Below are 25,290 nucleotides of genomic sequence, written 5' to 3' on the forward strand. Positions count from 1 at the left end.
ACAGGAGTGGTGTGACATACTGGCATACTGTAAATAAACAGCAACTCAGATATTTTATTAAGATGTTTAGACTGAATCCTAAGATTCAATATGAATTCTCAAACTTTTCTCTTTATTTTACACAATTTTCTCATCTCTTCTGCCCTACGGTTGGAGCTCTGCATATCCACTTCACTGGTTACTGGCAGAAAAGAAGCTACAGCTGTGATTCCCCCAACTGTACCAGGGAGCCTGATATAAGCTACTGAACAAAAAGAAAAATTAAATATTAAAAATTTTCAAAAGTGAGCATAGTTTCTCTACAGATTCTCTTCCAGTTAGCTACTGCACCTTTCACAATTTGTCTCTCAGTACCTAGTATCTTAACCTTACCCTAAATTTTTAATCATGGAAGAGTCCAATATCACACACACACAATATTGCTAGGTTAGAGTTAAGATTAATTTTCAGTTCCTTTGGAAAAGTATCAAGCATACATATAGGAAAAATATTTACTCTACTCATAGCCCAGTACATTTCAAGCACGAACATATCTGAAAGCCTTGATCAGAAAATAAAATGGTTTTGAAACCTTATTATAAGAGTTATAAGAAAAGGCCCAATCAATTTAAACACCAGACAGCACAGATGCAGAAAACACCTTCAAAAATGCAGCTCACATTTACCGTATATACTTACACAGAAGACGACGACGGGGGAAGGGGAAGCATTATCACAAATGACTTGCCACATTAACAAAGTATAAAAACTGTTAATGTTTCTCTTATTTTTTCCTCAGTGAAAAATACTAGGAGCACGCTGCTTAACATTTTAATGCACATCTGCTTCTTAGAGAAGCTTCACAATACTGGTTTTACAATTCTTGAACACTGTGGGTTTGATTTCAAGAATTTAAAGAGGTTACCACAGGACGCCTGATTTGTAAGGAACACTTAACCACTTATCATACAAGACAGGCAGTGTATCACACCCTAGGGATTAAAACTGCTTCTTGGAAAGCTATCAGAGATACAGATGCTCTCCTTTAACCTTCTTGTACTGCATTCTGCTAGGTATTACCACACTGACGGATACGTATCTATCACTCACCTTCTGAATCAAACCAGAAAACAACAAAAAAAAAAGTGGGGGCACAGGGACATGACAAAGAACTGCCTAGTATAAGGGAACTGTTTCCAGCAGACACCTGTAGACCTGGCAGCACAAACCATTGCCACCTGGAACACAGGGATCCAAAACTCAGTTCCTCATTTAATGAAGTTTTTTCTTCAAACAGAACCCCCATTTTTTTCTTCTATGTATTTCTGTAAATCAAACTGAACAATTTGAAATTCCATACAAATCTTAAAAATAAAAATAATAATGATTCATTCTGAGTTGGGACCAAACACGAGTATGCTCTGCCTAAGGCAGGAGCTGTAGCCTACGAGGTCAAGTCAGAAAAAGCTAAGTTAGACTGACAGTGCTGTAAGAATACTTGAAAAAAGGCAGCTCCGAAGCAAGGTATGTGCCTCAGATTCTTTAAGTCTATTGGGAGCCAAGCTATACGCAACATCCCGTGAAGGTCACACTTCTTAAAAGGAAGGAGGAAGATTTTAAAAATAAATAAATAAGTAAAAATCAGTGTTACCCTCGCTTATTTTAACCCTAGAAAGCTCACACTCATGTCTTGCACTTTTTTTGGTAAGGTAACATATGCATAAACGTAATGTTTTTCTTTTACAAACCCTCTAAAAGCCTCTAGGACCAAATCTAGCTCAAGTGCAAAAACACCATGGTGTTTGACACGAAAATAGAGGAAAAAAGGCTAGTTTCCTGCAGAGCAATACTTAGATTTTAAGTATTTCAACTCCTCTTGGTATCTCATTTGGTAGACATCAGGGAAATGTGCATTTTTCCTTTGCTCTTTGTAAAGATGAAGCAATTCCATTAACTTATTTGCCTTTTATCCTCAAAGCAATTTCTGTAGCCTACATCACACACCAAAAGTAGATCAGAAATCTTGTACTGTCTGCAGATGGACTAGGTGATCAAACTGGTTTTACTTCACTAGTTTATGGCTTCTGACAAACCAAAGCTTTCTTCTTCATAAATGCCATTACAGCAAGAGTCAGTCCCACCAGATGAGACACACAACTCAGACTTTTGGCAGAAAGGTTTCCAACTATCCCTTTCGTGATCTAAATTTCAGCAACATGGATCAGAAGAAAGAAGCTAACTCTAACCCTAACTTTCATATCTCAACCTACCTCTCTGGCCAGCGTATGACTCTAGTTTAACCAGCAGTTCGCACCAATTTAAAATGTTTCAGGCACAAAAATACTGAAATTTACTTTATATTGGTTTTATTTTTATATCTGAGCCAGATGAACATAATTTGAAGACATTAACTTCAACCAAATGTGTTAAACATGCACCTTACGTGATTCTGCTGCCACTCTACAAGAAAGCAAGACACTAGAAAAACTCCTGGAAAAACACAATTGTCCACAGAACAAACTGAAGATAATTTTCTTCTTCCTCAGCTATCACATGTTGCTGGCCATCCCACCAGGAGAAAAACAAAATAAATACAAAACAGTAAAAGCAAATCATCACTTGCCTAATGAATATAAGAGGTTCTAAAATGAGCAATTTAAAAACTCTCTCAGAAAATTGAGTGCTTCTGTCTAGGGCTGTTAATTAGTGAATTATTTGCCATTCACCTTTTTTTTGTGAAAGTGTTGAGTGTTTTCCTTGCACACATCATCCCTCTCGGCAGAAGTCTGTGCTCCACCACTTACGTCAAATACCAGCTCACCTACATTTATGCCTAAGCTTTGTCTGAAGGACCGTAAGTCTCCAAGTAGGGTGATGAAATTATCTTAAAAGCAAAACAAAGAATTTCCTTCCACTTCCCCAACCCCAACCTCCTACTGGTTATGCTGAGCACTCTAGCTCTATCTCTATGGATCTACCTCTTCCCTAAAGTTAAAAGCAAATGCTTCATCTGAAGTATTCTGAAATTTTGATAAAGGATTAAATAGAAACTGGATTATAAAGCCAATTTGTCCTCCACAAGCAAACTGAAATTCCTTATCAGTAACTTCTAGTTAGGGTTGACCCAAGTTGAATCAGAGTGAAAATCTATAGTGAAAGCATTTGTAAAATGCCAGCTCCAAACCTGCCTAGTCCAAACCTGTATCCAGTTTTGCAAAAAGGCTCTTTTCAAAGGAAACAGAAAAAAAAACAAAAACAAAAACCAAAAAACACCAAACCACCAACCACCAGGACTGACATTTAATTTCCAAACAGCTTTCCCACCTCTCTGTACATCACATGAAATTCACATCACCAAATAGCAAACAGTGTCACAAGGTAGTTATTCAAAAGGCATTATAATGCTTACTTAAAGGCAGACCTGTGAAGAGTTACTGTCCGCTGCAATACCAGCATGGATGAACATGGGTATCTCTTCTGCAGTTTGCCCCTTCTCACTGTGATTTCAACTCATCCTTACCTCCTGCATTCTCCTGATGCCCTAAATGCTCCAAAAGCACTTTTTCATACATGAAAGCAAATCTAAAGCAGATTGATCTTACATTATAATCTTTCTAGGAGAATTCTACTTCAAGCAAGGTACTGCTTATCAAACAATTAATTTTAATATTCCAGCAATAAGATTTTTTCCTTTATGTTCCAATCTGAAGACAAGAACAAATCCAGTAATAGAATGTCAACATTAATTTAAAAGGAGATGAAAAATGACTTAGTAACACTGCAGCAGCATAATGTTCTACAATAGGTCATGGAGGCATAAAATTTTCAGCAAATTCATTCTTGAACCACTGTATATTCCTGCTAATAGGCCAGGGCACAACTGAAAGATTGTTAATATGTTGCTGCACAAACTTATATAGCAGAAAAAAAGCCAACTTTCACAGTCTCAGTTTCCCTAATCAGCAGTAGAACTGAGAAAACAGGCAGGGAGCCTCCTACTTGCTCTCCCTTGAGCAAAGGGCAGAAAATGAGTTGCAGTTAACCACAAAATTCAACTCCATATTAAGACTCTATTTAATAAATGATACTAAATAGTACCATGGAAAGGTTTTAGCAAAAAAAGTTTTAACTAGAGAGCCAGAACAGCACAGGCCAAACAGTAATTTGCTACTAGTTTCACTCAACCACCCACCAACTGGCATCTGCAGTACAGTCTAAACTCAGGAAACTTTCCCTTCACTAACCCAGTTACGCATGAATTAGTGTTTTGTAAAAGTGCCCACATCCTTACTAGAGTACAGTCTTCTGCTGTATGCAATATAAGACAGAATGTAAAAGGGAAGGAAGAGTTTTCTAATACAAGGTAGGAAAAGAAAAGATAATGTTTTGGACAGAGTAAATGCCATGCCATTGTAACTTCTCCCCCCACCCAACCCTCAGCCTTCAGAGAACGGGGAACCAAAGAAGAAGGCTGGGTAGAAAACAGAAAACTTCTCAACCCTTGCAGTTAGATGCTTACACAGGTTCTATAGCTACTCAGCCTCAGACCTGGTGGAGAATGCACAACAGAACACAGGATTTCTTCACCTGCTCAGTAATACAATCTCACACTAGTTTATGCTTTTCTTCAATTTTCAGGTCCTGAATTCCTTAGAATTTCTCTAGGAAAGGAGAAATGGAAGAAATTGCTTCTAACCTGGCAGCTCTTGAAAGAATTGTCAGATTTTAAATTTAGTAAATGTTATTCTAATCCTGTTTCACAAAAGACTGATTTAAACCAAAATGTTTTATAAATTGGTGATCGGAGTTTAAAGACTGATTCTCAGTCTCTGTTCACATTTAAACATACTAACTTACAATAAAAGACAGTTTTACATTAAGTTAGCACTTCTTTTTGTTAACTAAAAAACCTAAAGGATATCTACACACATTTACAAAATAATTAAGCTTAGTATTTGTCCAGTTCTGTTGGACATTTCTTGTTTGCTAGCTTATTTGTCTATTCATAGTTTAGGAATACATCTGAGTGCAAACTGGAATTTAATAGAAAGTTTACAAATACAGGAATTTAAAATTGATTACTTGGTTAAATAAGAAGTTAGCCCAAATGCTTTGGATTTTTTTTTAAGTTTAAGACATGCTTTATATTTATTTAGAGGAACTAATTCTGTTAGTAAAAATGACTGCTTCAGCAGACTGTCACATCCTGCATGATATTCCTTCCCAACAGCCCTGTTTACAGATTAAAGCAGAGGCCAGGAAGCTAATTCTCATTCTCACTGTTTCACCATTTCATTTTAATCATTAAAATAATTAAAAGAAACCAAGATTAATAAAATATTTTCTCTGCACTTCCAGAAGGCGGCACATCACTGAGGTCTTTCAATATCTGAAGGATTATTTTTATTAGGAATGTGACAAGTTAGCATAAAATTCTAAAAAGTGAAGTAACTTCAGAATGGGAAATATTTAACATACAATTCGGAGTAAAAAGACACTTCAGAGCATTTACATAAAATATAGAGCATATATCTAGAGAGAACGTATATACTTATAAAAATACAGAACGTGTATGTACATGTGTACATACCAGCATTTTAGCTTATTTCCCCACTGAAGATGTAGACACACAAAAAATGTGGTCCAGATTAAGAGATCTTTATTTTATTCCTGACTGTCATGGAACAACACCGTAGGGAAAAGAAACTGATAAAGAACTTCAGTATTTTTCTACACACTGAAGAAGAATATTTAAAAACCTATGCAGACAAGAGCATTTAATCTGGCATTACTCAAGCATAGTCTAAGAAGATGCAAGACTTCTACTTGATAACACAAGCTTGAAATGCCACCCTCACACACATTTATATGGGTAAATATATTAAAAATCTGTTTCAAATTTTGAAACCTCTAGAATGGTTTCAATGTTTTCTTCTTAACTAAACCTTTATAAAACCCATGAAATGGATTCTGGTCAATTTTACTAGAGTACAAAAAGGGTTACAAACTGTTCTTGTTCTTCACAGAAATCATCTTCAACTTGCATTTATATAATTTATGTGTCATCACACCAATAAGATTATCTGCTTAACTTTTTTTTTTTTTAAAGCAGCTAGACTCTCATTTGAATACCTTGGTATGCTTAAATATAGAACAAGCTGCCATAATAGTATACAAGGTTTAGTACTTTGATTATTTTCTGAAGTCTTCTGAAACGAGATACACTCAAGTCCTACTGACATCTTCAGAAGCCAAAAGTAAGTGAGCCATAAGTTTTCCTTCCCCGTAGGTTAAGGCACAATTTAATTTCTCAGGCTCAGGTGTGTGTATGGAAAGAGTCACAACTGACTATTCATTCTCTCTCTACAGGGAGTTACTTATTGCAGCTTGCTGTGTGGAAGAGAAAACGGTTTCAAGTTAAAAACAAAACAATTACTTCTACTCTCCTGTAAATGGACATTTTGCCCTTTGCTACAGTACATACAGAAAAGGCCCCAATAAATATCTTAAAATTCCTTTCACCATCTACTAGGGCATGGTCAGCAGAACACAGAGTTGCTCACAATGTCAGATGTTTATGCAGTAGTAACTCACAGTAAATATCTTCTAAATCAAGAGCAAAATAGCTTTCATTCTGTCAAAAAGAGCTGAAGTGGGAACAAATACATGAAACCTGACCTTTACATCAGAAAAGCTCTTTTGGTTACCACCAAGAAAAACAGGTTCTGTTACAAAGGTTTCCAGCACTCTGCATTTCTAAACCTGTTTGATGAATATTCCTATATGTTTTCCCCCAACTGAGGCACACCAAGACCCCTTCTTTGAAAGGGGAGAGGAAAAGGAAAGAGGAAAGAGGAAAGAGGAAAGAGGAAAGAGGAAAGAGGAAAGAGGAAAGAGGAAAGAGGAAAGAGGAAAGAGGAAAGAGGAAAGAGGAAAGAGGAAAGAGGAAAGAGGAAAGAGGAAAGAGGAAAGAGGAAAGAGGAAAGAGGAAAGAGGAAAGAGGAAAAAGGAAAGAGGAAAGAGGAAAGAGGAAAGAGGAAAGAGGAAAGAGGAAAGAGGAAAGAGGAAAGAGGAAAGAGGAAAAAGGAAAAAGGAAAAAGGAAAAAGGAAAAAGGAAAAGGGACTGAAATGCACTGGAGACCTACTGCTATCCACAGCTACCAGATATATTGATTTGGAGAATATTGCCAGCCATCTTGATTTTGGCTTCAGAGACACTCTTTTTTTCAGTTCAGTTGTTCATAGAACCAAGAGCCCAATTAAAAAAAAAAAAAAAAAAAAAAGTTACTCATATTGGAACCCATCCAATTACCTCTGACTAGCAGCAGTCATGCATCAGCTATGATCTTCATGTAGTGATTATCAAAACAAGTGACAAAAAAAATTTAAAAGTTTCCAGTTATGCAATGATTTTAACTCTTTTAAAATAATAATTACAGACACCAACAGAAATGGTGCAAAATAAAGACTAATATTTGAGGTATTTCTAAACATGAACTTACCTTTGTCTACTGGGTAGATGTCAACACCCATCATAGGCTTCTGCATTTCTAGGATTACTTACATCTATCACAGTTTTCTCTAGATACTAGTGAGTCTCACTTAAAAACAACAACAACAACAACAAAAAGCCAGCATTGCCAAAATCTAGCTTTTAAATTGCTGCTCAAAGCTCTTCAGCAGACGGCAGTTCCGCTGAGGACCTGAAGTGATGCACGGACTTTGCTGAAGCACAGAATATGTCATGAAAAAGTGCACACACCTACACTGGGATCAGCTTTCTGTTTCTTCACATATTGCAGGGCAGGACATGTCAACAGAGGTGAATGAAAGCCTGTCTATTAAAAGCACTAACACTGTACTGTACTAAACATCACTAAAGCACAATGGTAGATGGCACAACTTATTTCATTATCGGCCTAGAAATGAGCCAGACTCTAGTATTTACCTCCACGGACACCATCTAAAGTGTTGGAGGGGATTTTTTTTTCCTACTCTGAAGCAAAAAAAAAGACAGGAGGCAAAAATCCACCATCTTTGGTTAAGAGAGCAAAGCCTGTAACTTATACAATTACCAATGAAGAAATGCATCTTTTTTTGCTGATTTAGCTCACTGCAAACAACTTTCACCTCAGATAAAGAGAATTTAACTGAAAGCAAGTAAATACCAAGTCCACTTTGAGCAATCCCAAAGTATTTGAGATGCACAAGTTTACTTCTGGTGATTTCTAATGCTTACAGCCCCCCAATACATTTATTGGCTGTTCATAACTTGCTCTCCATTTACATGGGACCTTTCCCACAGAGCTAGGCAGAAATGCCCCAATCCCAAAATATAAAAGCTCCTGTTATTTAGGAACTGAGATCAAATAAAACTGCTACCAGTTTTGCTGAACTGCTAATGTATATAAATGTACATAAACACAAAACAAAGTTTAGAAAGCTCCAAGGTTTCCTCCTTATACACTAAGTTCTTTAACCTTGTTCAAAATGAAATTTATGTGTTCACTTATCCAAGTAAGAAACAGCTATGCTGTGGGTAACATTAGTAGTTAAAAATATACAAACCAAGGCCTCCCCCCAAATTTGGCCCATGACAAGTCTTAATGCAAAAGAGAGAGAAAAGTCTTGCATTATGCTTCGAAGACCTTTACTAGAGCTACTTTTACAATCTCAGAAGGTAGACTCTATAGAAGACTACCACTAGACTGCTCGTTCAGGTTCAGCACTTCTGATCACAAGTGAGACAGAGCATTTGGGTCCAACTTGTGACCTGACTGCAGCCCAGCAGCTCAGAATCAACACTCCTGGCTCTTGGTTTCCAAATGCTTTGACCCAGTAAGAGTCACAGTCCCACATAACTGAATTTAGTTATACCAGAAGGATGGGGGATAGCATTACAGGATGGCAAAATCCTACACTAAGCTTGAAACATCAAGCAGTCTGAAATCAGGAAGTGTCTGAACTAATAATTTTTGTGCACTTGTGATCTGATCTCTTTAATTTTAAATTCTTTTTATAGTGCATGCGAACAACCACAGAACGTCTCTTTTAGAGGACCCTTAACTTGCTTACTGGATAGAATGAAAGAAGTTCAAAACATGAAATCAGAATTTTATAGAAAGCAAAGCTTTCTCCTAGACTCTTGACTTCGTTTTAACCCCCAGGAAAATTCTGAAGAGAAATCAGAAAGAAGTAAATTCTACCCATTGTCTTTGCCGCAGAATTCCTGCATGACTTCTGTAAATTCCTCCTACACATATTTATTTTCAGGATGTTCAAATAGGTATTCTTGGGACCCCACTAGCAGAAGCATTCAATGCTCTTGCAGTTCCATAAAGGTAGGGAGATCTGTACTTTCAATGTTTAAAGCATCATAAAATTATATGCTTTAGGGGAGGGAGATTAAGACACGGCTACAGTCCCAAGGCTTGTCAAAGTTGATATCCACTAGCTGCAAATGTTTGACATTTGTGCTTTAGATTCTTATCTATGTATAGTGAAGAACATCACCACCTTGACTCACAGAAATGTCAAGATGGTAAATTACTTATTTTCCTGAAGCACCAGGGGGCTAATTAGTTCTCTAAAGAAATTCTATAAAGAAAATAATTATTCTCCATTCAGGTCAATGTGCAAATGTTGTAGTAAGAAGATATAGGGCATGACAGAATGTCTTACACTGCTTCCTATTCAGTACAATAAATGAGAGTACAATTCTGTGGAAACATCCCTATAGCGCTGCAATTAAAAATGTGTACCTTATTTCTTACTTAATAGTGAGGGGGGTTATTCATGAGAAATGCTAGCGCCCATGGTGCATACAGAACCCCCAGTGTCTTCACATCAGGACAGAGTATCTGCTTAAAGGAGACATTTTCAGCAAACAGAGCTTACCTAGATAGTATTGAATGACCTGTGATTTTAACCAGGAGATTAAGCCAGTAATCTTATGCTTTCTTGTACTCTTTGATCTTTTCAGCATGATTAAAAGACAGTTATAATGCATAGACACATATTGGATTAATTATTATGGCACCATAACCTGCCTTGTCATTTTCTAAATCTTTAGTGCTAGATTCAGTCAACAGTCTATGCTTTCTGCAAAGGAAAGGAACAAAATCTTACCTGTTCAGTTACTAGAGATGCAGTAATTTCGGGTATCTTTTCAAGAAAGGCCTTATGTACAGTCCTGCAGACTTAGAGATATCCAGCATAACTTTATTTTTTTTCCCCACCCCCATTATGGAGATTCATCTACTCACAATTAAGGTTAAAGCCAGATTCCTTCTGGAAACTATTTTAACCTACTATTACTCTCCCTCACTAATAGTTAGATGATATTTTCATGTGATCACAAGAAAAAATTTTATCTAAAGGGTTGGGGTTTTTCCCCAAAGTTTGCAAATTAGTCCAACAGTTTGAATGTTAACTTTTAAAAATTCCCCCCTCATTCAATGTAAAATACTTCTATATCTCCAAAGAAGAGTCATTATACTTTTCACTTTCCATCTAATTAATACTACATGTAAACTCATTTATAGACAACGTTGTGGGTTTGTTGGGGGTTTTTGTTTGTTTGTTTGTTTTTTAAAAAGTGCAAAGTTAGAGTTGTATTGACTAAATCTGCATGAGCAGTTTGCCCTCTGGTGACTAACTTTATGAGAACATACAAGATTTGTAATAGATATATGAAGACTGGTATGAGTTAACAATGACTGGAATGTTTGCAGGCTCCACAAGAAACAGCATTAAAAGGGTTAAAAGAAATGGTATGCATTAATTGCAACAGTGAAATGTGATTTCATTCAAATTAAGACGAGAAACAAGCTGGACTAAAGATAAAGCGTCAAGAAGATGAAGAAAAGAACTGCAATGGTAGAATAACCACATATGGGAAAGAAGAGAACTGAAATTCCAGAATTTTGCCCAAGACCTATGAGGGCTAAGACAATATAAATAAGGAAAAGGTCCCTCACAGCATCCATTCCTCAAGCGTATAAAACGCAAGTCCAAAATCAGCTTCTCGTGATACTAAGGGCTCAAAAGACAGAACTCCTTGCTCTCCATGTCACACACAGGTGATCTTGGCCAGACTACTTGGACATGCATCTTGGGGCTTGTGAGTATATGGGTGTGAAAGCACAAATAGACACAATCAACTTAATTACAGGTTTTGTGAAATAAAATTGCCTTCCTCCTCCATAAGATCTGACACTAATTGTTACACTAGTTTCCTGCACTATCACTAACACTATGCTAGAGTTAGGGGGTGAGGTGGGGGGGTGAGGGTGGTGGGTGAATCTGCATTACATACAACCAAAGGATCAAGCTTCTATCCCAGAGTTTGGGCAATTTACTCAGCCTGAGGGCCTTGACTGACTTTGAAGACATCCAATTTGTATTTTAATCTAATATGTGCTAATGGCATGCTTACTTCAAGCTGATTTGGAAGAGGAAAATACAGATATTGTTCCTCAAAATAACCTTTGTTTCCCAAGATAGGGCTCTAGATTTCTCTCAGCTCCGTAGATGACCACTGTTACTGTACTGAACATCATATATATTTTATCTTCACAAACATTCCAGTGAAGCAGGAAAATATTATCATCTCTCAGTAACTAATGAGGAACAGGAGTGGAAGACAAAAAAAAGTGACTTGTCTAGTATCACAAATAAATACTTGTTGACTGTGAGAAGGAAATCAGGTCTCAAGTTCCTAGCTAGCTGTCTAGCTGCTAGGTCACATTCCTTTCATATAAAATGGATAGACAATTGAAAAGTCATCAGTTAACATTTTGTTCTATTATCCAGACCATGTTTTTCCTGTACACCTGCTTACCTAACAGCTTAAACCACCTTAGCAAAGAGTTATACTTCCCTTACACCTATCTGCTGAGCTAAGAAGCTTTCACAAGGGAGATTTTTCTTGGCCTTGCCTTGCTTGTGTATGCAAGGGCTGTTGAAATGTTGTCAATCGCCATGACTGTTCACCTAAATTCCTTCTCAGTGTCCTTAGCTGAAGGTTGTTGGTGGACAGTAACTTCTTCCCATTGAAGATGCACAAGCATGTAGAACATGCAAGTTAGAGTGAAGAGGGAGGAAAGGAAACGTTGGGGCTGGAATGCAAGAAAGAATGGCAAAGTAGAGTGAACTTCTAAAATCGTTGTTGTGTCTTGCTTGAATTCACCAGGGAGTTTAGTTAGTGTAAAGACCAGTAGAATGCTGGATAATTTCTGCAAAAATCACAAATATTGATGGTCATAGAGGTACCCTTTCCCAGTTACCTTGAAACAGTAGAACAACAATGAGCCCTTCCTCATGGTCACCTAGCACATAAACTTAGTACTCTTATTTAGTAGGTGTTGCTTCTAGATTCCTTCCCTTCTAAAATACATTTTGAAACGAGCTCTTTTACCACCTGGCACTCTTCCTGTCCTACCTCAGCTTCTTGGGTAGCAGTACAAGGGGAAAGAGAAAGGTTAGCTGTTAGTCCTGTACAATTTTCATGTGGCATTAGCGATTAGAATCCTAGAAAACATGTAGTCAACTTGACAGCTATCCTTGTGCATTCCTAAATACGCCACAGGCAGTACTGCATAACACATCTCCAACAACGAACTAAATTTTATTTGCAAGATGAAACATGAATCTGCATCATACTTCTCAAAGGAATGAGATGAATGTTTCTAAACTGATACTGACCACTCTTCTCAGAGAGAAAGAGTTAAATATCCTCCTTTATTCCCCGAAGGCTGGTGGTCCCACGCAGAGGTGCCATGTTTTATTTAAAACATGCTCTCTCTCAGTAACCACTTGTTCTAATTGGCAAGGCAAGGCTGGGTCCCCAAAGCACATAGCTCATTACATTCAGTTTGGATTACAAAAACACCATGAAACAAACTGCATTGAAATGTACAAATTAACAGCTCAGGAGTGCATGACACGGACATGGAATTAGATTGTAATATGGAACAAACTCCACAGGGAGGCTAAGGAACAAATCACTAGTGACTCTATAAAGGTTTCCAAATGAGCAAATACACAAAACAGAGCACAGACTTTTCTATAACTCAAGCAAATTGCTAAATGGGAAAAAAAGAACAACATTCCCTCTCCTATCTTATGCACACATTTATAGGAGAATGGAGTTACAGGAAGGTTTAATAAATTAAACCTGTGGGCTGCACATTCTAAATAGGTAACTCTGCTTTCATGCTGGCAATGTGCAAACATCATGGCAATTAAGTCATATTTCAAAACATTTTTTTTACATCATCAGAGAATCTATACACAAGAGACTAAATTACAGCTGGTGTTTCAACGAGTCATTTGGAAAGGTTACAAGTTAGAAGGTGAACAAAATATTAACAAAACAAAGAAATTGGCTTTACCATAAAGAAGAAAACATACTAGAAAACAGAGCTATGAAAAACTATAAATGCAAGTCTGAGGAAAAAAAAGGGCTGAGCTCTTTTCTTTGCTTGTAGATCAATCTGTACAATGGGACTGGCAATCCCCTGAGATAAGAAAAAGAAAAGACATGGAAAATAACAGTGATGTCTTGTCAAGACAAAGGAAAAAATTAAATTAAGACTATTTGGCAGTCTTTTCAGCTAGCCAGTACTGAGAAGAGGTTATATTTTTGTTTGAGTGCAATTTATATTTTTAACAAATGAACCCCAGACTACTAGACTGCGAACTTAGCAAGATGCAATCCAATGAAACAGCCACTAATATCCTACAGGGTAGTTTGCTGGTAGGATTGATTGATGGTAAAATTTTAAAGTTCTTAATTAAGAAGGCATTCGATTTTCCTAAACTGTGATGAAAAGATACTTTCAAATGTGACTGCAAAAAGCCCTACTCACTTGAAGTTAGTAGTAGCCAGAAAGAAGAAAAGAGAAAAAGAAAAAAACTGTCCTACCTCAATACACAACATTTGAGTGCCAGCTGTGAAAGAAATTCTCTTTCTTCCACTAACGATTGCACAGAAATAGAAATACTTCATGGTTCTGTCTTCCATCAGTGCTTGCCCCTTCCCACTATTTTATATGTGGGAAGATGAAGGAGGAGGAAAAAGGAGAAAATAATTGAGCAAATCGAACCAGCAGCTGAGCCATTGGCCCTATTGACAAGCTACGTTGCACTGCTGCATACACAATGCCTTCACACAGCCAGGTCCCAGGCAGATGAGGGTTGTGTCTTCCATACAGCATCTTTAACGCCTTTCTATATAACGCATAGCAAAATCCTATCAGTATTGCCACAAGGCAACATAGGAGCCCTGTACTCCACAACTTCCATGCCATGATAGCATGGACAGAGAAAAAAGTGGACCTCTCAAGTAACATTATACTAACTTCACTCAAAATGTGATCTCCATTTAACTCTTAAAACTCCAGCAAGTCTAGAAAGCTTGAGGTATCCTCCTCTCCCATATTTCCAATTCTCCTGTATATATTGAGTACTAGAAACGCATAGCATAAATATGCTGGATAATTTGGTTGATGCTACTATTTTTGACAGAAGTAAAACAATTAATCCTAAGCCTAGATAATACAACTATACTTGAATAAACTCATTTTCTATTCATTTGTATTTCCCCTCCAAAACTTTAAGACAAGTTAGGGGAAAAGCAGCAAACTAAAAACATATAAATCCTTTCCAAATCCTTTCACAAAATATTGCCCTGTTCTAACAACCCAAACAGAGCTATTACTGAGATCTTTACATTTTTTAAAGCCACAGAATAATGCATACTAATAGAGTAAATGTCTTTGGGATCAGCAGTGCAAATCAAGCTTATAAATAAGTGAAGCCCAACTAAAGTAATTTATCCAATTTTTTTTTCTTAATTCCATTTCATGGTGATTGTCTTTCTCAAGCTTAGCATACATCTCACCTTTTCAAGTTTACTAATTATGCTAAGACATCTTTTCCCTACCAGCCTTCTCCTTTTAAAAATTCTTTGGGCATAGAGTAAAAGAAATGAAATGTATGCCAAACAATATTTAAGTTTATATCTGGAATGCTATCATTCTTTATTAGTAGGTGCTCTAGAATTAGAATATCTTTGTTGCCACTATAACCAGCTATACAATTTTCCACAGAATTATTTAGCTGCAAGCCTGACTGTGTAATAAAAGTTCAAGATGAAGTTTGACTACTTTCAAGTGCTAGGCAGTGAGCGCTGTTTTTCGTAGTAAGCAGTCCATGTACTTCAAAATACAGACAGACAAGAATACAGCAACAAATTCTAGCCTCATGAAGCAACAAATTGAGGTACCGGTTTCCATTAGGAGCCAACAAAGGAAATACCATACTGAAAGAGAAACATTCTGTGTACAGATAAAGAAAACTAGTACTTAGTGTTGGTTTCAAACGTCTGAAAATGCTTGCTGCTTTTCTAGCCAAGTACTAAAACAGGTGGATTCACATCAGAAATTACAAGAATATGGAAAATGCAAACCTAACAGACTTTTAATCATTCATTTAGGAATGAAAACTTTATGAAGAAGAGAAGGGCTGAATGAAGCATAATTTATCATACAACATGATACAGCAAAGATGACAGAATTTGAACTAGCAACATGCAAGATGCACCTGTTGAAAAGGTTTCCAGTAAGCAAGCTGAAAGCTTGACTGAGGATCAAGTTAGCAGTTGATTAACAGCAAAATCTATTTAGGCAGGGACACCAATTTTTGCCAGCTTATGCTTACAGTAGGTGTTATTACTGCCAGACAAGGCAGCACTCTAAACAGCTCCCAGGATTTACAAAGACTGAGAGAAGAGGAAATTGTGTTATTCAAGTGACTCTGAGTCACACAAAACCCCCAATTTTGTAAGCTCCGAAAACAGGCATGACAAAATAAAGATCAGCAGAAGGGTTAAGATGCACAAACCCATGAAATAACTCTACAGTCAGACATCTGAGTGAGTTCAGGAAATAGAAAGAATAGGGAATAATCTGACGCTTCTAGAATCAGATGACGTATAGAAGATTAGTGTGTCCGTTCGTCCGCCCCCCCCCAGTCAGAGCTTTCAAATTCAGGAGAATAAAAGATACTATTGAAGCTACAAAATTTCATAATCTCACACAGAGCTAAGTATATGTATTTAAAACATATATGTGGTTCCAGCAATACTGATATCCTACTTGATAGATGGAGATTAAAAATCTATAGTTTTTACTCATCAAGATACTGGTATGTAAAAAAATGTGTTTGATTTCAAACTAAAAATAAAACTGAACTAAGAGTCGAGGCCCCTAAAACTCAGAGAATTCTTGGACTATTTGGTTGAAGTATTTTCTCAAATTAGGTGATGCTGATCTAGCGCTTCATAGAACATGAATATTGCATAGCTGGATTAAGAGGTGGACACCCACCTCCAGAAGTTTCAATTACACCTTCTGTCTGAAGGGCTATGAAATTGATTCACAAATCCATGAATACCCTAATCATCATTTTATCTTCTTCCAGTTTTCCAAGCGTATCTCTCCACCAAACCATCCAGTGCTGCACTTACCTTCAGCTTCACATACTACTGAACAAGCTGAAATCTACTTCCTGCACCCCTCTTTCCAATGCTGATAGCACCACAACACAAATTAAACTTTCTAGACTTACAATCCAATGGATTAAAGGTAGAGTGCATTTTTTGGTGTGATTTAAGTAGAAAGTCTAGTTTTACCATTTTCTGTATTTAAATATTTGTTCTTACTCTGTAATAGTTTGTTCTGTGACTGTTCCCAGAGGTTCCAATTAAAATTGAGTTCTTGAGGTACCAAGTGTTATTTTCATGAATGTGTGTAGAATTCCTGCCTGAAAGAGCCTACTTTTGAAAAGCCAATTTTACAAAGTACTCAAACAATGTCCCTATCTGAAGTCGATATTAAAACTGCTATAAACCTAATGGAAGCAAAGATAGATTAATAAAGAGTACTTTTGAAAAACTTCACTCATCACTGTCCTGTATTTTAATCATTCAGGCTTAGCAGTTTACCATACTGAAAAAAGAGAGGTTGCAGTATTAGCAAAAGATGTGGTGTCACTAAGGGAGATACTCTGGACATCATTTGCATTTTTTTCACTTATCAGCCTATATTCTGATTTAAAAAAACCCCACTCTTTATTGCATTTGTATTCTGGATGTACAAGAAGTCTGAAGCAACTATGCCTTAACCATCTGAAGAGCAAATTTATTTGAAGCAATTTAATATGTAGGATTATACTTGCACTGTATCTGGAGACTCTGAGGCATTGATAGCATGTGGTCAGCACTGAATTGGAGACAGAACGTGGTAAAGAACTTTGCAGAAGTACAATTAACTTGAAATTATTTCGGAGAGGCTCTTGAACATTTCAGAGTCTGCTGCTTCTACAGGGCTTAAATAAAACAAGTCAGGTATTCCTTCTTGGAACAGGCAGATGGGGTGAAGAGAAGGCAGAGGGCTGAAAAGGATAGCTAACTTCAAGCTCCTCTCCGGTATTTATAAACCTTTACGTGCAAGCCAAGAACTAGTCTGCGGCAAATGAACAGCAGATTTGTGGTTGTACAAAAGAGCTTAGTAAACCTTCTAGATCTAGGTCAAAACACTGGGCAATTCTAGGCAAAGGGTTGCATTTAGCTGTGCAGTATCCAGCTTACTCTTGCCATAGAAAGCTGAACAACTTAAAACTTTACAATAACCTGTGAAAAGTATTTCCATGTTTAATATAAGAAAATGTACAAAAATAGCCAAAACAAGGAATTCCAGTCTCCCTGCTACATAATCTGGTTGCTTTTGCTGTTTGTTTCATCTTTGGACAAATGCGAGTGAAAATTCAGTGAATTTATCTTGATAAGAAATTTAGGAATCACAAGCATTTGGTCAAATAAGAACACAAACTGACAGCCCCTGACCATTGCCCTTTGCTCCATTTCTGTGCTTGTTAACATCACAGACATCAAACTATGACCATTTTTCCCAGGGGATGGGGAAGAGAGGAAGCGCAGAAGGAAAGAAGAGCTCAGGATCATGTACTTACATACTTGTACATAGTTCAGAAAGTCTGAAAAAACACTAAGGATAGGAAGGTTCCACGTAGTAACTCATATTGCAATGTAAACCCAACAATGTTTTCATTTCTTGCTGACTTGTTGCCCTTCTCCCCTGATCTATATAAAAAGGTAATGCTTACACAAATCTAAGGGGCTTTGCTGCTGTGTGTGTCTGAAATTAATTTTTAATAAAATAGGAAGACTGGATTCTATCCCTTCCCTCTGAAAAAAACCCCAGGCATTTAACAAAGTTACTAACCTTTTTCGTTGTGCGGATTTCTTTTTTCTAAAATAAAAGAGAAAGGAAATGACGGTCAAGAGAAATAATAATTCCCAATTTTCCCTCGTATACAAATCTGCTTCAATCCACTTGAATTAATAACTTGCCATATTAAAAAAGAAACAATAGGAACTTTTTTCATATCATATCTTTGGAGTGCCCGGAATGGTGAAAAACATATTTCAACAGCTTACTTGCCTAAAATCTTCCTATCTGTGGTGGTTAAATTTACAGAAACAGGAGTATACATCTTTATTTCAATACTGTGGCTGGAAACCCAGTATAAAAAATATGCTAAAAGTATTTCAGTGACATCACACAAAAAGAAGAAAAAAAAAGTCTGTTATGTTGGAATGATGACATTGAGAGGTTTTGAGTTACTGCTCAAACAGAACTAGTTATTTCCATGCTACATGTTGAAGGAACCATAGTTAAGATCTAAAAAGAGATTAAATTTGCCTTTTTCCATAAAACCTGGTTTTGTTCCAACTAGCAGTAGCTTTAAGTTACCCAAACTCTTCAAAAGTCTTATTTCATTAAAATAAACAGGCTGTAAGGAAAGTCTTGAAAATTTTAAAAAAGTAGTCTTCACTTCCCCCCCCAAAATCACAAAAATATTTAGTTACTATCTTCCATTTTTACAATAGAAAAAATGAACTTGATCAGAGGTAATGGCATTTCAGGAGAATTACAGAATAGAAGCCAAGAATTTTTCTTCTTGTTGAAAACAAACAAAAACAACAACAAAAAACCTAACAGTAAAACCAAAATAAAAGATGTCTTTGCTTAATGCCTGGTCTGCTGGCTATGAAGTTTTGGGTACTCTGTTAAACTCAGAATATGAGGGATGGGCCATTTTGGTATCTCAGAATCAGAAATTCCACATTTCTGAGGTACACAAACAGAAGTTATTTACAGTGCTAATATGAACATAACAGTTGTACTGAGTCAAATCAAAGACCTAGTAGCTTGCTTCTGACTGTGGTCAGTAGGGAAAGAGTACAGGAAAGGACTTGCACTTTCTTCAGTATACCCTTTCCAGTGATCCATGGCTTTATAAACAGCCAGAGAAATACATGCATCATTTTGCTAAACAGCCTTTGATGACCTTTAATGTTTAATGAAGTGATGATGAACCCAAGATCTGAAATCTACAAGTCAAAATGCATTTTTTGTAAAAAAACTCAGAAAAAGCTTTGAAGTTTAAAAAAAAAGTTCTGAACTTTTAAATATTGTATCTGTTCCCCCAAGAGAAATTAAAAACCATGAACTATGACAGCACTTTAATTGCAATTAAAAATAAGTTTACAATACTAAATAACAAAAAAAAAAAAATTCAGAAAGGCAAACCTAGAAGATGCTAACATGAAAAGGTCAATAGCAATTCCTAACATCTTACACTGTAGCAATGACCTTGCAATAAGAAAATAATACGTAGCAATTAGAATCAGCCTACTGATGAACTAGTGATGATTTAATATTCAAGGGCTGCAAGTTAAAAAGAAATGGAACAAGTGGTGTTCCATACCAACTCTTCCTTTTAATTTTTTATCCATACCATATTTCAAAGGTTATTACAAAATAAATCCTATAAAATTCCAAATTACAATTCAGACTTAGGCATTTTGAAAGCCACATCATTCGTATAGGAGCTGTGCTGACAGCAGATCTCTGTGGTTCAGGGGTGTTCCAGAATTCCATAAACTTCAGGAGCAAGGTTTGATTGGTACATTTACACAAGAGGTTCTTGATTAGCAAATAAATGAAGGACCAAAGTAAGGAAAACCTGATTACATATACACACTGAAGAAAGATAAACCCATGCACAAATCCTAAAGGAGATGCCAACAATGTGGTTTTGATAATCTAACAAAAACACAAAACCTTTTACTGCACTTACCAGCAAAGCATTTGGAACAGAGATTCATAGTCTTGCTGGACCTGAGGCAAAAATAAAAAAAAAAAAAAAAAAAAAAAAAAGAGCTAAAAAATTCATTATAATTCTAATCAATACAGGGAATTGGGGGGGGGGGGGGAATGAAGCAAGGGTACAGAGAGGGTAAGAACTTAAATGGCTAGGAGTCAAAGATAAGTGGCTAGACGTGGCTGAACTAGGAACAGGGACAGGGGGAAGAGACTTCATATGGCAATCTCTTTCCAATCTAAAGAGCTTCCAAAACATGACTTCCGCACATTTACCTCATATGAAAATAAGCTTACTCTACCATTAAATGTATATGTTACACACGCATCATTTGGATCTTTATATTGCAATATGATAATAATGATAGACAGGAAGAGCAAATACATTCCACTTGAATATTAGACTCCCGTTGGCAACAGGTCTGCAGTCCTGACAAATCCTGAATACAGTACAGCAATAAAGAGATTAAAGTATTGCACTTATAAGGACACAGACAGATGTGGTCTTGGAAGTCTAGCTGGAATGGCTTAAGAAGTTATTACTTCAAGCTATTCATTACTACCCTCAGCTGCATCCAGCAGTAATCTAAAATAACCTGGCTGACTTTGCACTGACATGGACTAGGACAGTTCATATGATCCATTAGTATGGCTCAACTTTGAGGGCAGCAACCTTCAGCTGAGAGAAAAACAGCTGGAGAACAACAGCAGTATCTTAAGCCTCCCAGATATCTCCAAAGTATTTGTGCAATTATGCTACAAGCATTCACCCTCATAAAGTCAGTAGGCTCACAAAAATAAAAAAAAAATTAAGGCTATAGACCTCTCTCCGGCTACCATGAAACTACCCAAAGCAATACACTATGGGAGAACAAATTTCTCCCAGTTTACGGAAGGTTGTCATCTAACATCACAACATCTCCTTTACAAAGCAAGCTGGAGAATATTCTCAAACGCTCTCTATATGTTGAAATGTCTTTAGGTAAGAGCAACCCAGTTTCTGTGCACACTGCCCAACATTTGATTTGTTCAGTGTTCCTGAATCAGCTCCACCATTATGTATAAGTATTAACAGCATCCTGAGCAGGTCTGAAGGTATATGTTGACAGCCAAGGTTGTACCAAAACTGTCCATGCCCACAAGACCTTTTTGCCTCCTCAGGGCAGCCTCTAGCTGAAAGATATCATTTAGCCAAATTAATTGCATCTTTATCTTTAGAAATAGGCATACACAAAAAAAATTGAGACTACCAAAACAGTATTTCCAGCCAAACACGGATGGAATTGAGATGAAATCTGCATCTTACAATACACAAATTATAAAAATCAAAACTGCTTATTATCTTGAAACAAAAATTGTAACAATTTTTTCAAAGCAATTAGATCACAAATGAACATACTTGTCAGAATTACAGAATTCCCCCCCTTTCCACTAACAAAGTAAATCCAACTTGGCCAATCATATCTTAGTATTAGTCATATCAAAACATTACAGATGCTTTTCAATTCATGCACATTTGAAAGCTGGTTTACATCAGGCTCAAGAATTCTAGAACACAGTTCACTGCAGATATGAGACATAAGCGTTTGCCAGCTATAGCAAGAGCCACAGACACATGAAAGCTAGTTTTAAATGCAAACAGTATGTGCACAGGAGAAAAGTTAATTCCCAGGAAAAGAAAAGCAGAACAGCATTTTGTAGCCATACAAATACATCATCAAATTGATATATACCCAAAGATTCAATATCTATGTTGACAGTCTGCACAGATTATCTACCTTCAAAAGAACTGCAATTAAAAACAGCATGGTGAGTCAACACCTACAGCATTAGTGTGCTGCAGTTCAGTACTCACTGCTTATGGGTTAGACCTTCTGGAGCAGCTCAATATGCCAGGCAGGAGCTTCTCTGCAAAGCCATTAAACCCCAGGGGCAGCAAAGAAAAAGAAAGGCAGAGTTCAGATGGTTCATATTGATGACATTGGAACGGGCAATGACAAATGTTTTCAGTGGTATAATCAACCATCTCAGCTGTTAAATATCAATCCAAAGGCTCATATAATATTTACTTATCAGCACACCAACAATGGAAAATACACACACACACAACATACAGTTATGTGAAAAAAGGAAAAAGGCTGCCATTTACTCATAACACACCCCCCCCCCCCCCGATTTTCTGAAAGGACAGTGCTATTGGACAAGTGACCTTGTGAGCTAAATAACTTCAGTTCACTGTTACAGTTTCAAGGATCACTTTCTCTCTGATCCTTTTATATACTTTTTCAAGGCATCCAAGTCAGTCTGAGGCTGCTACATAAGATGAGAATCTAAACTTTGAGTGGGTTTTTTTTCTTAGTTTCTTTTACACAGTCACTTATGTCACTGCAGATCCATCAACATTACTAGAACTAAGAAAATGGCATTTTTTATTAGAGACAGAGTAACAGTGTTGATCAACAATCAGCCCCTTTTTGAAAGTGCAATATTTAATTAGAGCAAAAGCTTTACAAAGAAAATGCATTAAGCAGTTTACATACGTCAAACTTACTAGGTATTATCTGAGAGTCATGTCAATGTCTGTCAAGTAAAATATATGTTTGACAGCTCTTTGTTACACTGCAAATCCCTTCTCTCACTGATAGAATTTCCTCTTTACAGCAGGCAAGGGCTCTCTCACCAGACTCTTAGAATTGATCAAACCTGCATATTGCCGCTTTCTCTGTGAGGTAAGTCTTGTTAATCACATCACTGTTTTACATTAATGATCTCCTAGCGACTTCAGCATTCACCAGAAGCTCATACTGCCAGGCAGGAACACCAAAATATAAAATTTCTTTGCTCGTGATAGCCTTTTCAAATATATTAAACATCTGTAATATCTGTTATTTCTAGAGGTAATTTTATTTGAAACACTCAAAGCTCTAAAATATCGAACAGTCCTGGTCATGATACAGCCCTCTGTTTCCACTTCATAGGAAAGAGATGGTCACAGTAGCAAACTCTACTTAGAGCAGGTGACTTCTATAGGAAAGCAATACATTTCGTATTTCTAAGAACATACGGTAAAATCATGACTGTAAAGTTGAATAAGGCACAGTGAAGCTAGAACTCAAAGTCAGTCCTGGCAATGAGAATTGCATGTTTTAGACTTCAAGTCTTTAGCCTGACACCCAACATTTCTACACCCTTCTGTCATGGTTAGGTTGGAGATATTTCACGTGCTTCTGAATCAGATATCAAATCACCACAGTTTTTAACCAGACATATTAAGGTAATTCCCAGATTTCCCTCATAAAAGTCAGCTTCATGCTTACCAGCACCTAATCCAGAATTACTACAGTACACATTTTATATGTACAATATCCCTAGAAAGATAGTTTTATACTGATAATTTACAGTCTCCGCTTGTACATAATTTAAGCTGGTATTCAGGAAGACATTCATATTTATGGATAACTCAAGACAAATAGAATGGTATTATCTGTGAGGCAGAATATAAAGTTAAATCCTATTTGAAGGTACTTCCATCTGTCAAAAAGAAACAATTTAACTAAAGGGTGACACGAAATTATTATGTAGATTGGAAACCACAGGGTGAAGCAAGCTTCAAAGGTCAAGTGGCAGAGCAAGTTAGAGGCAGAGGATACTTCAAGCCAGCTGGAAAACCGCAGAGGCTACAGAATGATTGCATGGAACAGTTCCACTGGGCTGGGTCTGAAACAAGTGTAGGTATTAAAAGTGTTTCCACTGCCAAAGTAAAAAAACGCTCCCTTAACAACACAGCCATGAAAGTAATAGCAATGACATAGGAACTTTGAAAGAGGAAGAGATTTACAGAAATGAGAAATCGTGGAAGTTATAACATATTTATACTTTAAGCAATAAATAAATCACATGTAAAGATAAAAATAAAAAACACATTTGAAGCTATTCAAACCATTTTCCCTTGCTTGCACTGTTGTGCCTACAAGTCTCCATAGCAAAAGAAACTATTTGAGCCTTCACATAGATGCACACGCAGACCACCATAAGGTCCTAACCTCAATAAGATCAACATCTGCATTTCTGGTTAAAGGTGCATAATGCAAAGTGAGAGCCAGCAAAAGCCATTAAATATCAAAAATAACATACTTCAAATCCTATGTATTGATATGTAACTAATTAATAAAAGTGAAGAGATTGCTTCCCTGATTCCATTTTCATACAGTACTTCCAGTACATTCTTACAAAAGATCTACTCCACTAAAAGCACTGAAAGTTATTTACTCAAATTTATGCCTTATACTACTAATTATTCCTTTTCTTTCTTGCCATTTGGCAGGATACCATTGTGAGGTACCATCCATGCACATTGTACTCTGTCTTCACTGGAAGTTTGTTTTTCCTTCTCCCTCTCCCAGTAAATGATTTTATCAATATGAAACCACATCTAGAGAATGAAGCTGAAATTCTAGCTATAAATCTCAAAGACAAGACTCTTAAATGTACAGTAGTTGATCAGAATAGCCAGAAAAAGACAATCTCAATGTGAAGGTTCCAGAACAAATTACATGTGGAAATTCTGTGTATTCAAAGCGAGTTAAAAAGTACACAGAAATTTGTCTGATCTCAGGATACTCAGTCTCCCTAATGAAAACAATTTTCTGCCAAGATACTTAGATAGGCACACCTAATAAATACTGAAGGTTTTATAACAAAATCCTACATTTTCCAGCACTCTCAGGCACTTCCTAGCTTCCCCATCCCATCTTCAAGAGGAAAGGAAAAAAAAAGCAAACCAGAAACACTAAAAACTAATACTAGCTTAACTCCACACAAGTGTCAAAGGGCAATACAAAATGCTCAGTTTCATCTATATTAGGATGCCTCCTACAGTTTTTAAGGTAATAGTGACCTAGTACTATTAATGTAGATGCTCACCAATAGCAAGAATCATGCAGCTGCACCAGAGTAAAATAAGTAAATATTCTAGTATAGGTGTATATTCTCAATGCTTGAAAAACACCACCAGAATAATGGTCGTTCTTGAAAATAATTTTTGTTCAGTTGTCTTTTGAGG

The 25,290-nt window shown here is 36.7% G+C and overlaps 1 protein-coding gene across 5 annotated transcripts in view; it reads right to left on the reverse strand.

The window, feature by feature from the left end:
• The window catches only part of ZFAND3 (zinc finger AN1-type containing 3), a 147,094-nt gene that overhangs the window by 88,619 nt on the left and 33,185 nt on the right, over positions 1-25,290 (reverse strand). The window contains exons 2-5 of one of the 5 annotated variants that reach the window (XM_052806637.1): positions 22,084-22,136; positions 20,206-20,246; positions 18,285-18,311; positions 18,013-18,036 (exon numbers count right to left, since the gene is read on the reverse strand). In XM_052806637.1, coding sequence (XP_052662597.1) covers positions 18,013-18,036; positions 18,285-18,311; positions 20,206-20,233 — 79 coding nt within the window. In that variant the 5' untranslated portion in view covers positions 20,234-20,246; positions 22,084-22,136. Of the gene's footprint in view, positions 1-18,012; positions 18,037-18,284; positions 18,312-20,205; positions 20,247-22,079; positions 22,137-25,290 lie in introns of all 5 variants that reach the window. The other 4 variants (XM_052806635.1, XM_052806638.1, XM_052806639.1 and 1 more) reach the window with 4 other exon arrangements.

The sequence above is a fragment of the Harpia harpyja genome, chromosome 13, assembly GCF_026419915.1.
Source record: "Harpia harpyja isolate bHarHar1 chromosome 13, bHarHar1 primary haplotype, whole genome shotgun sequence".
In the NCBI taxonomy this organism is placed as follows: Eukaryota; Metazoa; Chordata; class Aves; order Accipitriformes; family Accipitridae; genus Harpia; species Harpia harpyja.